Source organism: Cyprinodon tularosa, unplaced genomic scaffold, assembly GCF_016077235.1.
Source record: "Cyprinodon tularosa strain WSP-4 unplaced genomic scaffold, ASM1607723v1 ctg132, whole genome shotgun sequence".
Lineage (NCBI taxonomy): Eukaryota > Metazoa > Chordata > Actinopteri > Cyprinodontiformes > Cyprinodontidae > Cyprinodon > Cyprinodon tularosa.
The window spans coordinates 960,072-978,002 of record NW_024038137.1 but is presented as its reverse complement, the minus strand read 5'-3'; the positions used below and the strand labels follow the sequence as shown (position 1 = coordinate 978,002).

Genomic DNA, 17,931 nt, shown 5'->3' with positions numbered 1-17,931 from the left:
TGGTGACCTGTGGGTGTACCCCCAGAGTGTTCCCCGCCTCTCGCCCGTAGACAGCTGGAGATAGGTACCAGTACCCCTTGCAACCCCAGCAGGGATAAGCGTAAATAATAAGAAAATGGATGGATGGATGCAACAGGTAACGGCCTCAGGTAACGGACTTTTCCTTTAACAGAACTGTCTGCCCCTAGTTGCTTTGATTTTCTGTTGAATCGAAAGCAAAATCGTATTCAGTGTGTGCAGGGCTTTACATTTAGCTTCTGGATCCAAGCATCAGCAAAGTCTTGCACCAGTGGACTTTGGAGAAGAGACCAGAGTCCTATAATGGAATCCTGGAACCAAATATATTTTTGCTTGCAGAGGGACAATAGTCAGTTTGGTCAAAACTTAATTCATATTCACTCGGTTTGGTGTGACTAGTTGAAATTACAGCTTTCAGTAGAAATTACAGCTTTCAGTATATTTCAATGTAGGTTTAGTTATTTGTTTTAGGAGAAAACTTATAGAAATAGCTGTTCTCCTGATCCACTGACTTAACACTTCAGCTACTTGCTTTTCTCACAAAACAGTAATAGTGCAGAGGCGCTATATTACAAACAGGAAGATGCAGCAGCCAATATAATCTCTTGTTTATAGAGATTGCCATTGCAGAAGGTTAGTCACACTAGTGTTGGGGAAAAAAAATCCACATTCATTAGATCTAATGGCCTATAATGCAGTTTTGCAAACAATGAAAAAATGTAGGTTGTGTTTTTTTTTTGTTTTTTTTTACTGGACACATTAAATGACTCACTGTGATTGTGGCTGATATAATTTCACTTCAGCAACAACAGGAATCAAAGGTTAAGTTTAACCAGGGACATTAATCCTGATCTTTAGAAATGTCTTGGGTGTTACCAAGAAACAATACTTGGGTTCAGATCAGAACATCCCTTTTAGTATAATTCTGTGTAAAATGATAAGATAGTTATAAAGCTTAAGATACAAAATATATTTAACAGTAATGGTGCCTTTTTACAATGAGAGATGCTCCAGTTTTCCTACTGTTGGAGGGAAGAAAAGAAGGGAAGCCTCTTCTGTAACTTTCCAAAAATTTAAAGAATTTAGACTATTATAATGGCTGCCACTGAGATTCTTCTGGGTCATTTCAACCATGTAGGAATGTTTTAGATCAAATAAAAAAACAATTTGAACTACAATAAAGAGAAAAAAAATCTCAGTAGACTGAATAAGTAACTTTCACTGACTAATCAGAGCAGAAACATACATCAAGCTACAGCCCACTAAGCAAGCACATATTTGCTTTTAACACAAAGGACTTTTGTGGGTTCCAGTCAACAATTCATTCCCATTCAGCAATGGTATGCTATGCATTCCTGGTGGTAACCAGGCAAATACTCTAATCTTAAGTAAAAAAAAAACAAAAAAAACTTGATACGGTTTCATTGTATTTTTGGAATAATCGTGATTAATCAATTATTTAAATAATCTTCAACTAATTTAGTAATTGATTAACCGTTAAAGCTGCAGTCTGTAACATTGAGAAGAGAGCAGACTTCGACTGAAAATTTGAAGAAAAACAGGTTTCACGCCACTCCCCCACCCTCTCTGCTTCACTCATGCCCCACCTCCAAGCTCCACCCCTCTCACAGCATCTGCGCGGCTACCGCATGCGACCAGAAGGGGGGGGGGATTCAGCGTGTGTGAGCTGTGATTGACACTCCATCAGACGCTCCTCTGGCTGTGATTGGTTGTTTTGACTCGTCCCGAATTATTCTTTCCAGAGTGAAATACAGGCAGTAGGCGGGTACCAATTGAAGCAGTTTTTTTCACAGGTTACATATCACATGTACTGCTGTCTGGGCATAGGGACAGTTTTAGCCAATATGACAAAAAAGTGATTTTTAAAAACTTACAGACTTCAGCTTTAATGGAAAAGTCCGGTCAGTGAGGAATAATCAAAGGATCATTATCTATACCTAAAACAAATACGTTCGTGGTGATTTAATGAATTTAATAACAATTTTCATTGCGATCATTGAGTTTGGGAATGGCCACTTTTGCGTAAGTACAGTAACACCTCACTCCTGACATTTTCCTGCCGTGACGTCACTGTGCGGTAAGCCTAGCGCATTTCTCACCTGATTTACAAGCAAAATCAATGGGAACTACTAGACAACCCTGCAATCAGCAACAGTTTTTTAAGATTTCCAGAGGACTTCACCATTGAAATTCACAAGAGCTATAGTTAAACTGGAAATGCCCACGAGCATGGCAGTTGGATGTTGTAATACAGACGCATTCATTGTTGGATTATCAAATTGAAAAGGGAGGATTTTCCATCGAACATCTGGCTAGAGAAAAAACACATAATATGTAGCTAGCATTTCGAAGAGAAATGTTTTGAAGATGACTTGGATAATAGCGCGTTGTGACAAACACCAGATACATCACTGGGACTTGATCAACAGCCGATACCGTACAGTGACATCACAAACCGGTAGGTGGCAGTAGTGTTCTTTGACAAACATGGATGTCTCTGATAAACCACATTCAAATGAAATAACTCTTAATTAAAAACACATATAATTTATTGAACAGTAGGTAATAATTTCATATTTAAAGTACTTTCAGAAGGTTGAATTCGGAAAATGGCGGGACTTTTACTTTAATTCGAGTATAGAGACTGTAAAAAATGCTTTTAGCTATCAGAGCAACCCACCTTAAGCAGCAATTATACCAAAATTGTAATAAAAAAAAAAAAAAATATATATATATATATATAAACAGTTTACATTTAAGATGCAAAAAGCTTTATCTTCTGTTAATATGCTCCATCTGAAGCTCTCAGGTGAAAAAGTTTTAGTTTCACCTGGTTTAATTTCGTAAAAGATCTTCTTCAGGGAACCTTCTGTTATCCGCTTATTAATCGATTAATAGATAAATAATTGACAGATAAATTAATTTGCAAAATAATTATTATTTGGAGCCCTAGATGTGTATCTGACACCACTTCAGACAGAATTATGTTTATATTGTCACTTTTAGGTTTCACACGAGTAAATATTTAACAGAATAAAATAAAATATTAAATATTTAATGGCAAAAAAAATGTATCACCCTGGTTTAAAGCTTATTTTCCTGTTTATCACGACTTCGATCTATGACCTTTGCGGTGTTTAAACAGACTACCAACACAGGAACAAACCAGACAAAATCTGCATGCTGTGTGTGAAATGAGACAACCCAGCCTGCTGGAGACTGAACGCGCTGTTATAGCAGGAAACTTTCATGTTGCCTTATGAACCTGATGCATGCAGCTAAGCATCTGTCAAGCTCAAAACTGAAAATGCAGTGAAAGTTGTTCAGGCTGCGAAAAAGCAAAGCATACTTTACAAATGTAGGCTGGCAGCAGTACCCACAACAAATCAAACATCTTTAAAGAGTAATCCACCTTAACAGCCTAACCCACCCTCCCCCAACCCAGGGGCTGGGGGAGGGTGGGTTAGGGTGGGTGGCCGATTTACAGTATCTACTGTAGATCTTAAGCCTGATAAATTCTTGTTCACACTCCACTTGTTTTTTCTTTCTAAAGAAGCTGACAGCCAACCTCTTCTGCTGCTCACTTCACAGGAAGCCGGAGTCCTGAGAGCTTTAATGTACTGCTTCACCAACTAGAGTAATTTTTTCTTTAGGATGGGAGGAGTGTTTTGTAATATGGGAAAAGCTATCCTATCCTTACACATGAAAATAATGCTGCTGGTCTACAGTAGCACTTATACAACATTATAGAAGGAGTTTATTCACAGACATATTGTGTTTCTGTTAACAGAGCCAGTGATCTGGTCGGTTCTGAACTTGGACTACACTTCACCAATTCTGTTGGGAATCAGCATGAATACAATGAACATGCATTCCTGCGAATCCTGTCTGCACTCGGCCCCTCCCACTGAGGTGGATGCACTTTTCGTTAGATCTCTTGGAGCCAATTCCTTCTGACCCTTGACTCTCCTAACCCCTGAAAGGCAGCAAAGCACGGCCAACAAACAGAGGGGAGGATAAACAACTTAGCAGGGATTTCAGAGCAATGTTGCTGTCTGGAAGATGAGTGTGCAAACATTTGCATGCGCTTCCAGAGACATTCCAGCAACATGAGCCATCTACTGACATGGTATTATCCTGACAGGGAATCTCAGCTACTGTAAGAGCTTTAGATTTGATCTCTTCACTGCAACTGTATCAACCAGATGCAGGAAATGGGTTAAAGATGCATTGATCAATCCTTTTAAGGAGGACATTGGTTTCTGATGTTCTTTGGTTTGTTTTAAGGCCCAACCTTCTAATTACATGTTTTATAATTCTTAAAATTATTATATAAAATTAAAAATTTTTATTAAAATTTAAAGTAGCACGTAAAAGTAGGACAATGTACAAGCTACTGACTGGGGTTTAAGAAATGAAATAGCCTTTTGATTCTAATGCATTTAATAAATATCAAGGAAAATCCTTTTTTTTTTTTTTCAAATCAGTGGCAAAACTTTTAGCCCTATTCTGACTTTTATCCAATTTGTTTTAGATTCTTTAGTATCCAGTCAAGAAATTCTTCCCATAAAATTACTGAGCAATAATATCCTTTAAGTCTTATTCCAAATTTTGAAAAACATTGGCACTAACCGAAATGGGAAGGAAGTGGAAGGAGGAAGTGGTTTACGTGGATTTACACATTTTTTCACAGCATTTAAAGGTGTTTATTGGCTTTACAGCCAAAAGAAATGTAACAGCTTCACAAAAACAAACAAAAATGTATTTAATATCAAATAATCCACCTCACCAAATCGGTTACATAAAGTACTGCTTCTACACTGCTTAAAAGCCTCTTGTCAAAATGCAACGAGGTTGATTATGGATGCATAGACCGTTATCCCAACTAGTGATCAGAGAGTGAAGGATTTCTGGTTGTGATTTTACAACCAGAAATACTTTGATGATGGACCAGCATGAACTGCAGAAACCTTTGAAGTAATTCAGTTAGAAAGATCTGTTTAAAATAGAGTTTCATTCTCTTATTGTAGCTAAGACAGTAAGACTTAAGTTGCTAATATACACATAAAGTTGGTAATTAACAGAATACCTAAAATAATATGTGCTGATATGCTGTTGTATTCAAAGAAACAATATAAAACAAATTTTCTTTTATTCTAAGGTATAAGATTTAAGGTACAAGAAGGCCTAAAATCCATAAGATTTGATTATTTGTCTAAATAGTTATCTGCAGTTATCTAAAGAATAGTTATCTTAAGATAATAAACCATTATTCAACAGGTAATTGCACCAATATTTGCAAATAGATGTAGGGAGAGCAGTAGACAGCACAGGCTTCAGATGAATGTTTGAATATGGCAAAGGGCTAAACTGACTCAGACGATATCAGTGAGACCAGCTCTCTCAGCCCGCACAACATCCTGAGGAAAGATGCTACGTTTTTAGCATTCATGCTACAAAATAAATAGTCAGAATAGCCTTTAATTTGAAACTTCTTGCAGTTCAGGTTAATTATTAACGTAATCATTATCCATTCTCTCCTCTGATGATCAATAGGACTGATAAAAACAAAGCATTCCAAAGCTATGTCTCAAGCCTGATAAAATGAGTGATGTAACACGGGTGTGCACAGGCTGTCTTTGGGAAAAAAGAAAATCTATAACAGCTGCTTAGCTAAGAACAGGAATAGAGGTAAAGTAAGGTGACACATGTCAGCTTCCCATTTGTGATTAATCTCGTTATAAAAAGCATGGCGATTTGAGGCAATTACACTTTGAAGAAAAAAGTTATTTCTCATATTTTAAGCAATTTAATCCTGCAGCTCTGCTGTCTCAGCAGCTTTTCTCTTTCACAGAATCATCCATCGGGGGGATTAATTAAAAACAGCAGGAAACCAAGGAGTCCCAAGTAAGGAAAAAAAAAAAGCACACAGGCATACAAAGCTTAAGCTGTCTATTTGACAACAGGTATACTGCAAATACAACCACCAAACATGCAAATCAATACCCGCGCTTCCAAAGGTCACATTAAATATAAATACAGGTGCTACCAACTCAACCACACCTTATAACTCACAATTGTAGATAAAGGAAATGCTGTACTGAAACAGCTTTTTCAGGGAAAATACAGATACCAACTGCTTGTTTAAAGGAATAGTACACCCAAAACATCATTAGCCTTCATTTTCTACTCACCCCCATGCTGAACAACACTCTGGAGTACTTTTTTGATATCTCAAATGCATCTGGAGATCTGGGAGGCTTCTTGCTGTCTGCTGACATTCAAACAATGGAGGTCTATGGCGCCCGAGGCAGAAAGGTCCATAAAAGTCCACAAAAAACGTGTCAGTATTCCTCCATACTGCTCGTCCAATGTATTCCAAGTGTCCTGAGTGGGTAGCGTCCATAATTTACTCGAAACGAAGTCATTTAGAATGTTTTTAGAGCATAAACAGTAGTGTATAGGATTTCCTAAAAGCGCGTTCACGAGTCTACGGAAACCGCGGCAGACCAAACCAGATGAAAGTGCGCATTCAGTTCGGCAAAGAACTCATGCTCTTCCTCAACACTGAAGTCCTCAGACATTTTTATTTTGTTGTTTCTTTCTTTGCACAGGTAAACAGCAAATTTCTTCTTCTACGCTTGCATTATCAAGAGCAGACGCTAAATGCGCGCTTTCATCTGGTTTGGTCTGCCGCGGTTTCCGTAGGCTCGTGAACTCGCAGGCGTGCGCTTTTAGGAAATCCTATACACTACTGTTTATGCTCTAAAAACATTCTAAATTACTTTGTTTCGAGTAAATTATGGACGCTACCCACTCAGGACACTTGGAATACATTGGACGAGCAGTATTGAGGAATATTGACACGTTTTTTGTGGACTTTTATGGACCTTTCTGCCTCGGGCGCCATAGACCTTCATTATTTGAATATCAGCAGACAGCAAGAAGCCTCCCAGATCTCCAGATGCATTTGAGATATCAAAAAAGTACTCCAGAGTGTTGTTCAGCATGGGGGTGAGTAGAAAATGAAGGCTAATCATGTTTTGGGTGTACTATTCCTTTAAAGTTTAGCAAAAAAAATGACCAGTGACCGTTCGTTCGTTCGTTCCTTCGTTCCTTCCTTCCTTCCTTCCTTCCTTCCTTCCTTCCTTCCTTCCTTCCTTCCTTCCTTCCTTCCTTCCTTCCTTCCTAATACAAATGGCTTCACACTCCATCTGATTAAAACTAAACTACAGACACTATATTTCTCTAAATGAGGAAAGGGCATGCTGAGTCCTCCAGATCAGGCGCAGTGGTTTTAACCAAACCCCCTCTGTTATTTGTTTCCCTGCCAAATCTGACAGGAAACACACTCCATTATTAGCAGCATTTGCATCATATTCACTAAAAGGACTGGATTCAAATAAAATCAAACACTAAATAATGTGACTACAGTAGTGAAATAAAAACACTTTTTAGATCTGAATGTTCAAGAAATAAACAGCAGCACTGAACCAAATACATTGAACCACACAAATGTGATTCAAACAAAAAGTTGTATGTTAGTAGCAACCATAATGTAACTATATTTGTCCTGATTTAAGCATACACCCAGCAAAACAAATAGCTACATGTTAATCATACTGAGGAATTTATAGCTGATGAATAAGCCCTGAATGCCGACTGTAATGAGAACCAATGTTCTTCTGTAGGATTATGGGTAATTTGATAAGATTTGGACAACTATTAATGTTGTTGTCTAATTTTTGCTTACCTGTTTTCTTTGTATGTTTAAGCCTAAAGCGTTGGTAGGCATCATTCACCCAAATGCCCCAACTACACCCTTCGTCGAAAGGCATCATGTGAGGAGGCCTTTCATAGACTGATTCCTAAGAACCATTCTGGTTCAGTCTGAGTTTCTTGATCTCTGCCTCTTAGGCTGTTTAACCTTCTTTTGTTTTGTTTTAATCTCCTGCACACTCCTAAACTAGTAGAAGGAGGGTGAAGAAGTATGTGCAAGCACAAAAGAGTTTTTCTGGGAAAACACCAGTGACTTCATTGTTTTTTATCATGAGAATTTCCTGTTTTTCTAGAAGTGAGACACAAAAAGAAACAGGGAACCTAATGCATTGGTACCATTGATAACACAAGAAGCAACAAGCCTGTTAATTGGAACAAAAGCAAAACCTCTGTTTCACTATAATCTTTTACTAAGGCGACAAGAATTACTTAACCTGCCTAGCAGGATCAAGAGGCAAACCGGGGACATTTTAAAGATTCATCCCAATAAAAATGGTTTTATTTGGATTTAAACAGAGAGCAAAGTAAAGGAGTTTCGTTTTAAAGTAGGTAGGTCACGTATGACTCATTCAAAGCCTGCTTGATATTTTGCCACATAAATCGGCTTCCATTTTTTTAATATTCCAACAAGTTATATAGATATATATGATGGTGGTAGAACCAATATGCAACTGTTGGTTTTATTAAAGCCCTTTTGGTCAATATTGTTTAATGAAACAAAAGTGTTAAAGTAACTAAATATTCTTCAATAGATTCAACAGTCGCATGAATTCCTTTTCTAAGTGTAAGAAATACATGATTAAATGAAAAAATGTTGGTTTATCACCATATACTTATAATATTGTGCAGCCTATTTATTGATAATCTTCTTTCCTCCCAATATATGCAAACAGTTTGATAAAATTAGTATCCTTTCCTCTATTTTCTATTCCCTGCAGAGCAACAGAGCAATTTACTTGACAGGAAAGTTTTTGAATGACAGGAGTAAACTAGGGTACCCAGAGAGAACTCATGCATGCACAAGGAGAACTGGATATATCATACAGAAAGGACCTGACTGGGATTTGACCTCAAGGCCTCTTTGCTGTGAGGCAACAATCCTAAAAATCCCTAAAATATAGACTAAAAAAAAAAAAGTCTAAAAAGGTAAAGCAAATAGTTTTATGATAATATTTTAATATTAGGTTATTAAGTTGCAGAAATGCTATAAAAAACACCAATCAGGTGAAACGGTTAGAAGGAGGGATATACTTTTTTTCTTCTCCAACACATAACAACTTTGAGGTGAAAAAGAGGTAAGGAATGTTTCGTGTTTATGATGATTTTCATGATAAGAACTAAGCTGTAGTCTTAGGTCGTTTCTGTATACGAAAAAACATGTCGTGAATCTTTGTTATGTCTGCAGAGAAAGTCCTGGAACTACAGCCTAAAACATGAAAACATTGGGGGTGTGCGCCTGCCAATGCAGGCCACAAGTGATTTCCTAAAAAGATATCTGTTTTAATTTTTTGCAATACATCATTGGAGAAGCAGTGAAAACAATGCAAAAATATACAAAAACTCTGTTCAGTTTGGAAACAACTATGGCATCTATGTTCTACCATCAAGCCCTGACATGCAGAGCTCTGCTTTAGTCGGGTTTGAGAAGCACTGAGAAATGTTTCCTAATGCTAAAAACACTTTCTTAGAACAGAGCTTTGCAGAAATATGTCACTCTCATTGTGTATTCACACTTCAAGAGGGGATTAACTCTCTTTACAGGAATGTAATCATAGTAATGGAGGACCGACATAAATGTGATCAAATCATTTTAGAGGATTGACCTGAAAGGCTTCAACAAGAAGATAAAAACTAATGAACTGTACATGAGTAATTATATGCAAAAAAAATTATTAAACAGGCATATTAGATTTTCTCTGTGGTTTTCAAAAATTATTTAATTCTAACATCAATAGAATTGCTTTGGTGACAAACCCTATAACATTTTAATTATGTCTTCATCTATAGTGTTAGGTTATACATTAATTAACCATCTTAGAAATAGTTAAGAATTGTCATTAGACCTCTGGTGGAAAAAGAGAAATTCTGAGTTTGCATTCTACCCCATTAGAAACCTTTGAAAGAACTGTTTATCACTTGAGACATGTTTGAGACATTATTTACTTTATTTATATGTAATTTTATCATGGCAAGTCAAATCAAATTAGCAAGAATTAAATTGGTTTGAGTTAAACCAGTTTAAATATATTATAATAGTTAGATCTATGGCATGCCATGTTTATTATATTTGTTGTGTTTATGTTATATTTGTATATGTTTATTATTTCCTTAGGTGATTCCACTAATTGATGCACTACCACCTCAGTTTGATGGTGCAAGTTGCAATTTAATCAAGTAAACCTAAACAGAGCATAGATTCTTTTGAGCATTCCAACACTTGTACACTACTTTTTGGTAGAATTTTAACCCCAATTAAGTCCAATCTGGTTCAAAAAATCCAGAAAAATATTTTAAATTTGCTTTAAATACTTGTTCAAAGTTGTCGCTCTTGTAGTTTCCACTTACAAAATGTATGCAAAAAGCTACACAGTAATAATAATGTAATAAGATTATAATTAATATTTGACATTGTGATATTATTGTCTAACTCTTTGTGTTGAGAGTGAAACTGGTTTCATGTTTCTCTGGTGATTGTAGCTACTTGTTGAAGGAAGTTGGAGGAGTTTTAAAGGGACAGGCTGCAGAACCAGTAGGATCTCTGTTAAACTGGACTAACCTGCATTGTAAAAGCGATCCAGCACTGTTGTCTCTCCAAAGTCCAGTTTGCTAAAGTTCACCGTGTCCAGCTTGCTGCCCACCCTGTCGCAGGCATCCTTCAGGCACTGTAGGGCCATGTTTTCCGCGTTGTTATTCTGCTGGCTCGCCTCGCCGTTCACCACATAAGCCACCGTCACCGGCCTGCTTTTAGTCGACTTGCAGGATGACAGCGAGCCTCCGGCTTCCATCGGACCATCCCCGGTGGTCGGGCTGAGTCCGCTGCTTCCAACCAGGGGATCCTGCCAGAAAGTCCCCGCTGCTGGAATTCCTCCACCACCTCCACCGGTGTTGCTGGTGGAATGTTCCCCATTGACAGTTTCTCTGTTTGGACCAGTACCGAAAGGAGGCACCGCGAAGGAAATCCCTTCTGTATCTTGATTCATAATTGTTTCAAGTGTTTCTTAAAGTGTTGATTGCAAAGAGCGGCTGATCCAGCGGTCCTCCATGGAGAGCCTGCGTTACGCACGGCCGCCGCTCATGAAGCTTCTGCACCGACACGATGTGCGACCTTGCCCCGTTTCCACGCAGGTAAACAGCCTGTTAGAGGCACAAGTGCAACTCCACGTCATGCTGCATGCTTGTCGCCAGTGACGCTCACTCCCGCTGTAGACTGACCGGAGTCACGACGATGTTCCGCTGGGAAAATAAGACAGGAATCTGCACATTCCGTCTCAGCTCGAGGAAAAAAAAAAAAAACACCCACTGAAGGGTACTTCTCAAAGTTGAGCAACAATGCCCGGTGCCAGTGCAGCAACAGCAACGCCCACAGGAATTAGAAATGTCACACAGGCTGGAAGTCAGGCGCTGCACGGCTTCGCTTCTGCTCAGCTGATCGGCATCTTTTAAAAGAGAAAATGCGCCGCGCAGATGGCGAGAGGGGGACTTCATGTGCAGACAGACACACCCTGAACTCTTATCTCCAACTACAGCTGCACAGACTGGGCGGAGAGAAAACTAGGGGAGTTTGGAGTTTCTGGGTGGAGACAAAATATTGTGTACTTTAATACAGGAGAAGCAGTGCCTCCATAGAAACCCCCCTGTTCCTCATACCAATCATTCAAAATAAGAAAAAAAGTGTGTTTGTTGTTTATTTTTTGTTTGTTTCTTTTCTTTAAATCATCCGCTTTTAATTTCAAAGAATTACCTATTTCAGCAACGGTGTTGTAAATTCGGCTTAGACAATGTTAAACCTAACTTTCTTTATGTTTGCTCTATAGAAATCACTTTCACTTTCTAAGGGCGACCTCTGGTGGTCAAACATAAATACTACAGAAGGAAACATATTTGTTTTTACTGCTCATACAAAGCCTTTATTTTAAAATGTCTACAATGAAAAAATAGTTAATAGAAAAAAACAATTCCTTAAAAATATTCCTAATTTTTTTTTACAGTTTGAATTTCTATCACCTGAAGAACATTTCCAGGATTAAAGGACTAATGTCTCAGCATGATCTGGAAAAACTAATCCATGCGTTTATTTTTAGTCGAACTGATTACTGCAACGGTGTTTTCACAGGTCTGCCTAAAAAGTGGATCAGACAGCTGCAGCTGATCCAGAACGCTGCTGCCCGTGTCCTCACTAAGACTAAGAAAGTAGAGCACATCACCCCAGTTCTAAAGTCCTTACACTGGCTCCCTGTATCTCAGAGAATAGACTTTAAAATACTTCTGTTAGTTTATAAATCTCTGAATGGCTTAGCACCTAAATACATCACAGACTTGCTATCAGTGTATCAACCCTCCAGACCACTCAGGTCTTCTAGCTCCAGCCTGCTCTGCATACCTAGAACCAGAACTAAACATGGAGAAGCAGCATTTAGTTCCTATGCTCCACTTATCCGGAACAAACTTCCAGAAAACTGTAAAAGTGTGGAAAGCCTGAGTTCCTTTAAATCAAGACTAAAAACACATTTGTTTTATTATTGCCTTCGACTGCTCTAGTTAAACAGTTCAACTAAAACATATTTTCTGTAGTCCAACTGTTTTTAATATTCTTTTTTGTTTCTGCTTTGATTCTGTTTTATCTTCCTGTATTTTAATCATGTAAAGCACTTAGCATTGTCTTTGTACTGAATTGTGCTATACATATAAATTTGCCTTTCCTTTCCTTGAAGCTGAAGTGTAATGAACATGATAACTTCACTCAGGATTGTTATTTTCAGTCCCTACTTTATCCTATCAACTCTAACCTGTATCAAACAATGGTAATATCAATGCTCCTGTAATTTCCAGGTTTCAATTTAAATCGGTTAAAATCTGTTTGTTTAGTCTGTGTTGCGGTAGTTCAGATCACATGTCATCTTAATGCACTCAGATAAGATAATTCAATCAATCACAAACAGATTGTATAAAGGTTTTCTGCACAAGGAAACCCAGCTGATTGCATCGAGTCATTGATTGTGTAGAAGTTAGATTGGAATTGTACTTTTTATAGCTTCATTTTAACTACTGGTTTATCCCTACAGCCACTGTTGCATAATTCCCAGGTGTTTGGAGTGCAAAACTAATACTATCTTCTGAAAGAAAAAGTATCAATATTAAGCTTTGCCATATGGATTTTGCCTGGATGTTCTTGGTGGAAAAAAAATATCTTTCTGTGGAGCAGCAGCCTTCTACAACATGCAGAACAACTGACTATTTTTGTCTTCTTCCAAATGTTGTGACTTGGGAGAAGCTGTATGTCTTGAAACTTGTTTTATATGTTTTTGATGTCTTTCTGTTTCAGTGCAAGAGACTGAAACTGCCAGATCGGGCATCTGCAGAACTAGATGAGCTGGTAATGAGTTTTAGTAGAGAACCATCTAAAACCTGCAGGCAAGTATTGCTGTGAAACACCATATGACTCAAAACAAAAGCTGCCGGGCTCACAAATAAATTCATCTGCAGGAAAGAAATGGTACTTGCAGAGGGACAGATTGTCAAAATCAACACGGTGAAACCAAACTTCTTGGACAAAAAGACGCAGAGCTGAGGCATGTCATCTGTGAATGGTGAAAAACAGCATTTCTCCCCAAAATGTATGTGGTTTAAACAACTATAACATATACCTTTAATCATAAAGGGAATTTTGTAATTATTGAGAGTAATAGAGCACTGTGAAAAAGTATTTGCCACCATACAGATGACTATATGATCATGGTATGGTCAACTTAATGGTTTGATTCCACTAGCCACACCCAGCTTCAAATAATGTCTGAGCTTTTGTGTCCTTTCAGCTCCTCCCTGTCGAGGTCACCACAGCAAGAATCTACGACATGCTCATAGACCTGGTCATTTTCACAGCAGACGGCCTTGCTTCTACTGTACAACCACAGTTTAAACCCATATAAAACTTGTGGCTTGAGCTTTAAAGTCAAGAAATCAATAATTTTGAGCCGTTATGACTAAACATCATGCCCTGGTAGGATGGATTTAAGAATAGATAAGAAAAGGATCCATTGATATGTATCAATCAGGGAAGGGTCTAGGCCATTGTCCAAATATAAGAAAGAAGGTGGGAAAATGGCATCAATGGAGAGTGGAAACCATGGGTGAACAAAAGAAAGCAGCAAATATTCTACTCAAGTAGAGCTTTATGGAGGTTATGTGTTCCATTACCTCTGGTATACAGTAGAATGACAACATTTCATGAGAACATCATATAAATTAGCCAAACATATTGGTGGGGATGGGATGTGATGCCCTGGGTTTGCTGGGTTTGCTGCTTGAAAACACACAAGTTGCAGTAACTGAAGCAAACATTAATTCCGAATTCTGGCAGAAAACCTGAAGGAAAATATTTGACCCTCAGTTTGACTTAGACAACTTTTACTGTTATTTTCTATACACAGAGCGTATACAAAATGAAATTTAGTTTAGTAGAGCTTTTCAGACAGTAAATGAACATTTCCAGTCCCTTTAGTGCAGCAGTGTTCAAATGTAAACAGTGTGGGAGAAAAAAAAAACCTATATATAAAAAAATATATATGGTGCAAAAATTTTGTATTTTTGGTTTGGTGTTAAGAGTATGATGCAGAGCCTGTGACATGATTCAGAGATTGTCTTTAACAGTTCAGCAGTCGGATGGCAGTGGGGAAGAAATTGTTGCAGAATCTGCTGGACCTGCATTGAATGCTGCAAAGCCTCTTCCCATAAGGAGGCAGGGAGAACAGTCCATGGTGGGGGGTGTGAGGGGTCATTGATGATGTTATGGGCTCAGGACATGCAGCGCTGGGATGAAAAGTCTTTTATGTAGGGAAGAGGAGCTCCGATGATCTTTTCTGCCGTTCTCACTTCTCTTCTCACTTTCTTCCACTCTGAGGCGCTGCAGCCTCCACACCACACAGCAGGGCCGTGCAGAGACCACTAAAGGGGCAGGTGCTCAAAAAAAAAAGGGCACATTTTATCGCATTTTAGGACAGAATATTAACAAAGTCTCATAGCTTTCAGAGTTTAATGAACAATGATAAATTACAAAATTGTGAGACATACAATCAAAGCTAAGAGAAACTCTACATAGAACATAGAACTATGTATATGTAAAATAGGCTATTTTATTAGTAATTTCTTTCTGCAGGTCTATTTTCTTATAGGAAAGTATTACAATATTCAAACCTGCAGTTTAGCCAAAGATGTAAATCAGAGCTGGACCACCAGACATATTTTGTCTTTACAGAATTAAACTGTTAAAAATGCATACAAGGGCACAATGCAACCTTTTAGTGTACTGTAATCTATAAAAAGAATGTCTGCCTGGTTTGCTGTACTGACAGTGGAGATGGAGACGGTCCATTCAGAAAAGCAGAGCTGCTGCATCAAACTTTAACGTGGAACTGCAGAAAAAAAAAGAACAAAACAAACATTTTATTAATGCATGTCACCATGAGAAAAGCCTACTCTGTTTGTGTCTTAGTGTAGTTTGTAAGTACCTATATACATTTTCTTCAATCTTTCCTCTTCGTTTTTTCTTGTCAGTTTCTTTTTTCTTTTTTTCCTCATTGTCTCATCTTTTCTGTGTTGAGTGAAGGTCAATGTCTTATTTATTTCAGTCTCTTGCCTTTCTTTTTCCCCCAAACTAAATCCAAGATTATGATCTAAAAACTTATTTTCCGTCATGGTGATTTAACTGTTTAAAAACAAATTTCCAACTTTTAAGCATTTTTGCTATTTTTGTTCTCTTTTGTTCACAGCAGCAGTTTTCTGTTAGCCATGTCTTTAAAAATGTTAATAACCTCACTGTGAATGATTGGCACATCCTTCTCGATTGCCAACAAAAGAAGGTCTGACAACCGATCCTCCTTGCATAAGCTGCGCAGTTTTGTTTTCACCAGCTTCATACATTATATCTATCATATATCTATCATGGTAGTTCTGGATGAGTTGTCCTTCAAGATACATTTACCTAACGCTAGAATAAATGAAATGTACATCATGCAGCAAAGGAAATTAGAAAATCAGACATATATCCATTATGGAGATGATAGGTTTTTGACGGGCGATGTGCCCCTACTGCATAAGTAATACTGAAGAATGTCCTACTATCATTAACGACACAGGGAAGCTTTTTAGTTATCTTGCTTTGCTAGCAAAGTCATTAGCTAGCAGCTAGCTCATAGCACAAGAACAACAGCCTAATGTCTGTATGATAAAAATACTGAATCGATAGATAAGAACAGCTTTTCCTCACCTGGCTGTCTCCTCCCGCTCAGTAGTTCTTCAGAGAAAGGCGCGCCGCGTCCTATACTTTCCTCCGTTTAAACCGCTACTCTTTGCTAAAGTAGAGAAATTATACAACGTTTAAAGTTTTCCATTGTCTGACAAGTAGGAAGCCTACTCCAGTATTTTCACCAAAAATTATGTTTTTTAATTCACAAAAAAACTGTTCTGTAATCATTACAGAACAGGTTTTTGTGAATTAAAAAACATAATTTTCAATGTAAAATACTAAAAGCACAGAGTAAACAGTGTTTTAGATCAAACAATACTGCATCATCCATGGGGCTCATTTGGTTTCACTTACATGTCTATTCAGGTTGACATTGGAGAGGCGGTGCAGACTGAAGACATAGCCATCCGTCCGATCATGGTTGATCTTGCTTAGGGCCAAATGAGCAGCGGCCACAGTGTAATGTGGAATATTCGCTACCTTTAGCTCCGCAGTTAGCCGCCTTATCTGACTGTGCGAGAGGCAAGTGCGTCGTCACCGGCAAAAGGTCAAAGGTAACAATGTGACCGGAGGGCTTATTGTATTGTTTTTCTTGCCAAAAAAAAAGATTTAAAAAAAAAAGAAAAAAGAAAAAAAAAAGGGCACATTGGGATCATGGAGCAAAAGGGGCAGGTGCTCAAGCCCCCTTAGCCCCCCCCTCTGCACGTGCCTGCCACACAGTGAGACAGCTGCTCAGAATGTTGTCTATGGTGCTTCTGTAGAAGGTTGTTAGGATGGGTAGGGGCAGGTACGCTCTCTTCATCCTGCACAAGAAGTACAAATGCTTTTGTGCCCCAAATCCTTAAGTTCAACAAATTACTATTCTTACACAGGGTCAGGATGATATGGAAAGATTATTTTCCCCTTAAACATGAAATCCGTTAGAAATATTTTTTTGTATCTACACTGATTAAGTTTTTTATTTTCTTTTTCCAAGCATCCTTGCATTTTCTTGCCATTTCAAACATACCATATAGAAGGGGTCGTCAAGATCAACTGCCTTGCAGACTTTAGATACATGCTTCCATGCAGCTAATTCAAAGGACTAAATTACAGTACCTCTTTAGCATTCCATCCAGTTTAGTAAGGACCTGGTAACGAGCCATTAATGTCATTCAGCTGCGGTGGAGAAGGCACACATCTAAAACCTGCAGGACAGTAGATATTGAGACCAGGGTTGGAGACTTCTGTCATAGAGAGAAGGTAGTTGCCTACATCTGGCAGGTCAGTGCAGGTTACTAATTATGAGATCGAGTTAATTAACAAGATGCTGAGAAAGCAGTCCATGCATTTGTTATTTCAAGGCTGGACTATAGTCATTCTTTACTATCAGGAAGTCAACAAACTGTTGTTAAAAGCCTTCAGCTGATCCATAATGCTGCAGCTAGGGTTCTGATGAAAATTAAAAAGAGAGATCATATCTCTCCTATCTTGGCTTCCTGTTAAATCTAGAATAGAATTTAAAATCCTCCTTCTCACATATAAAGCCTTAAATGGCCAAGCTCCATCTGATATCAGAGATCTGATTGTTCCTTATGTTCCTAACAGAGCACTTCATTCTCAATCTGCAGGTTTATTAGTGGTTCGTAGAATTTCTAAAAGTAGAATAGGAG

The 17,931-nt window shown here is 38.1% G+C and overlaps 1 protein-coding gene across 1 annotated transcript in view; it reads right to left on the bottom strand.

Moving 5' to 3' along the window:
- Positions 1 to 11,530, bottom strand: part of map3k5 (mitogen-activated protein kinase kinase kinase 5) — a 91,644-nt gene extending 80,114 nt beyond the window's left edge. The window contains exon 1 of the mRNA XM_038277542.1: positions 10,595 to 11,530. Coding sequence (XP_038133470.1) covers positions 10,595 to 11,018 — 424 coding nt within the window. The 5' untranslated portion in view covers positions 11,019 to 11,530. The remainder of the gene's footprint in view (positions 1 to 10,594) is intronic.
- Positions 11,531 to 17,931: the final 6,401 nt, after the last annotated feature.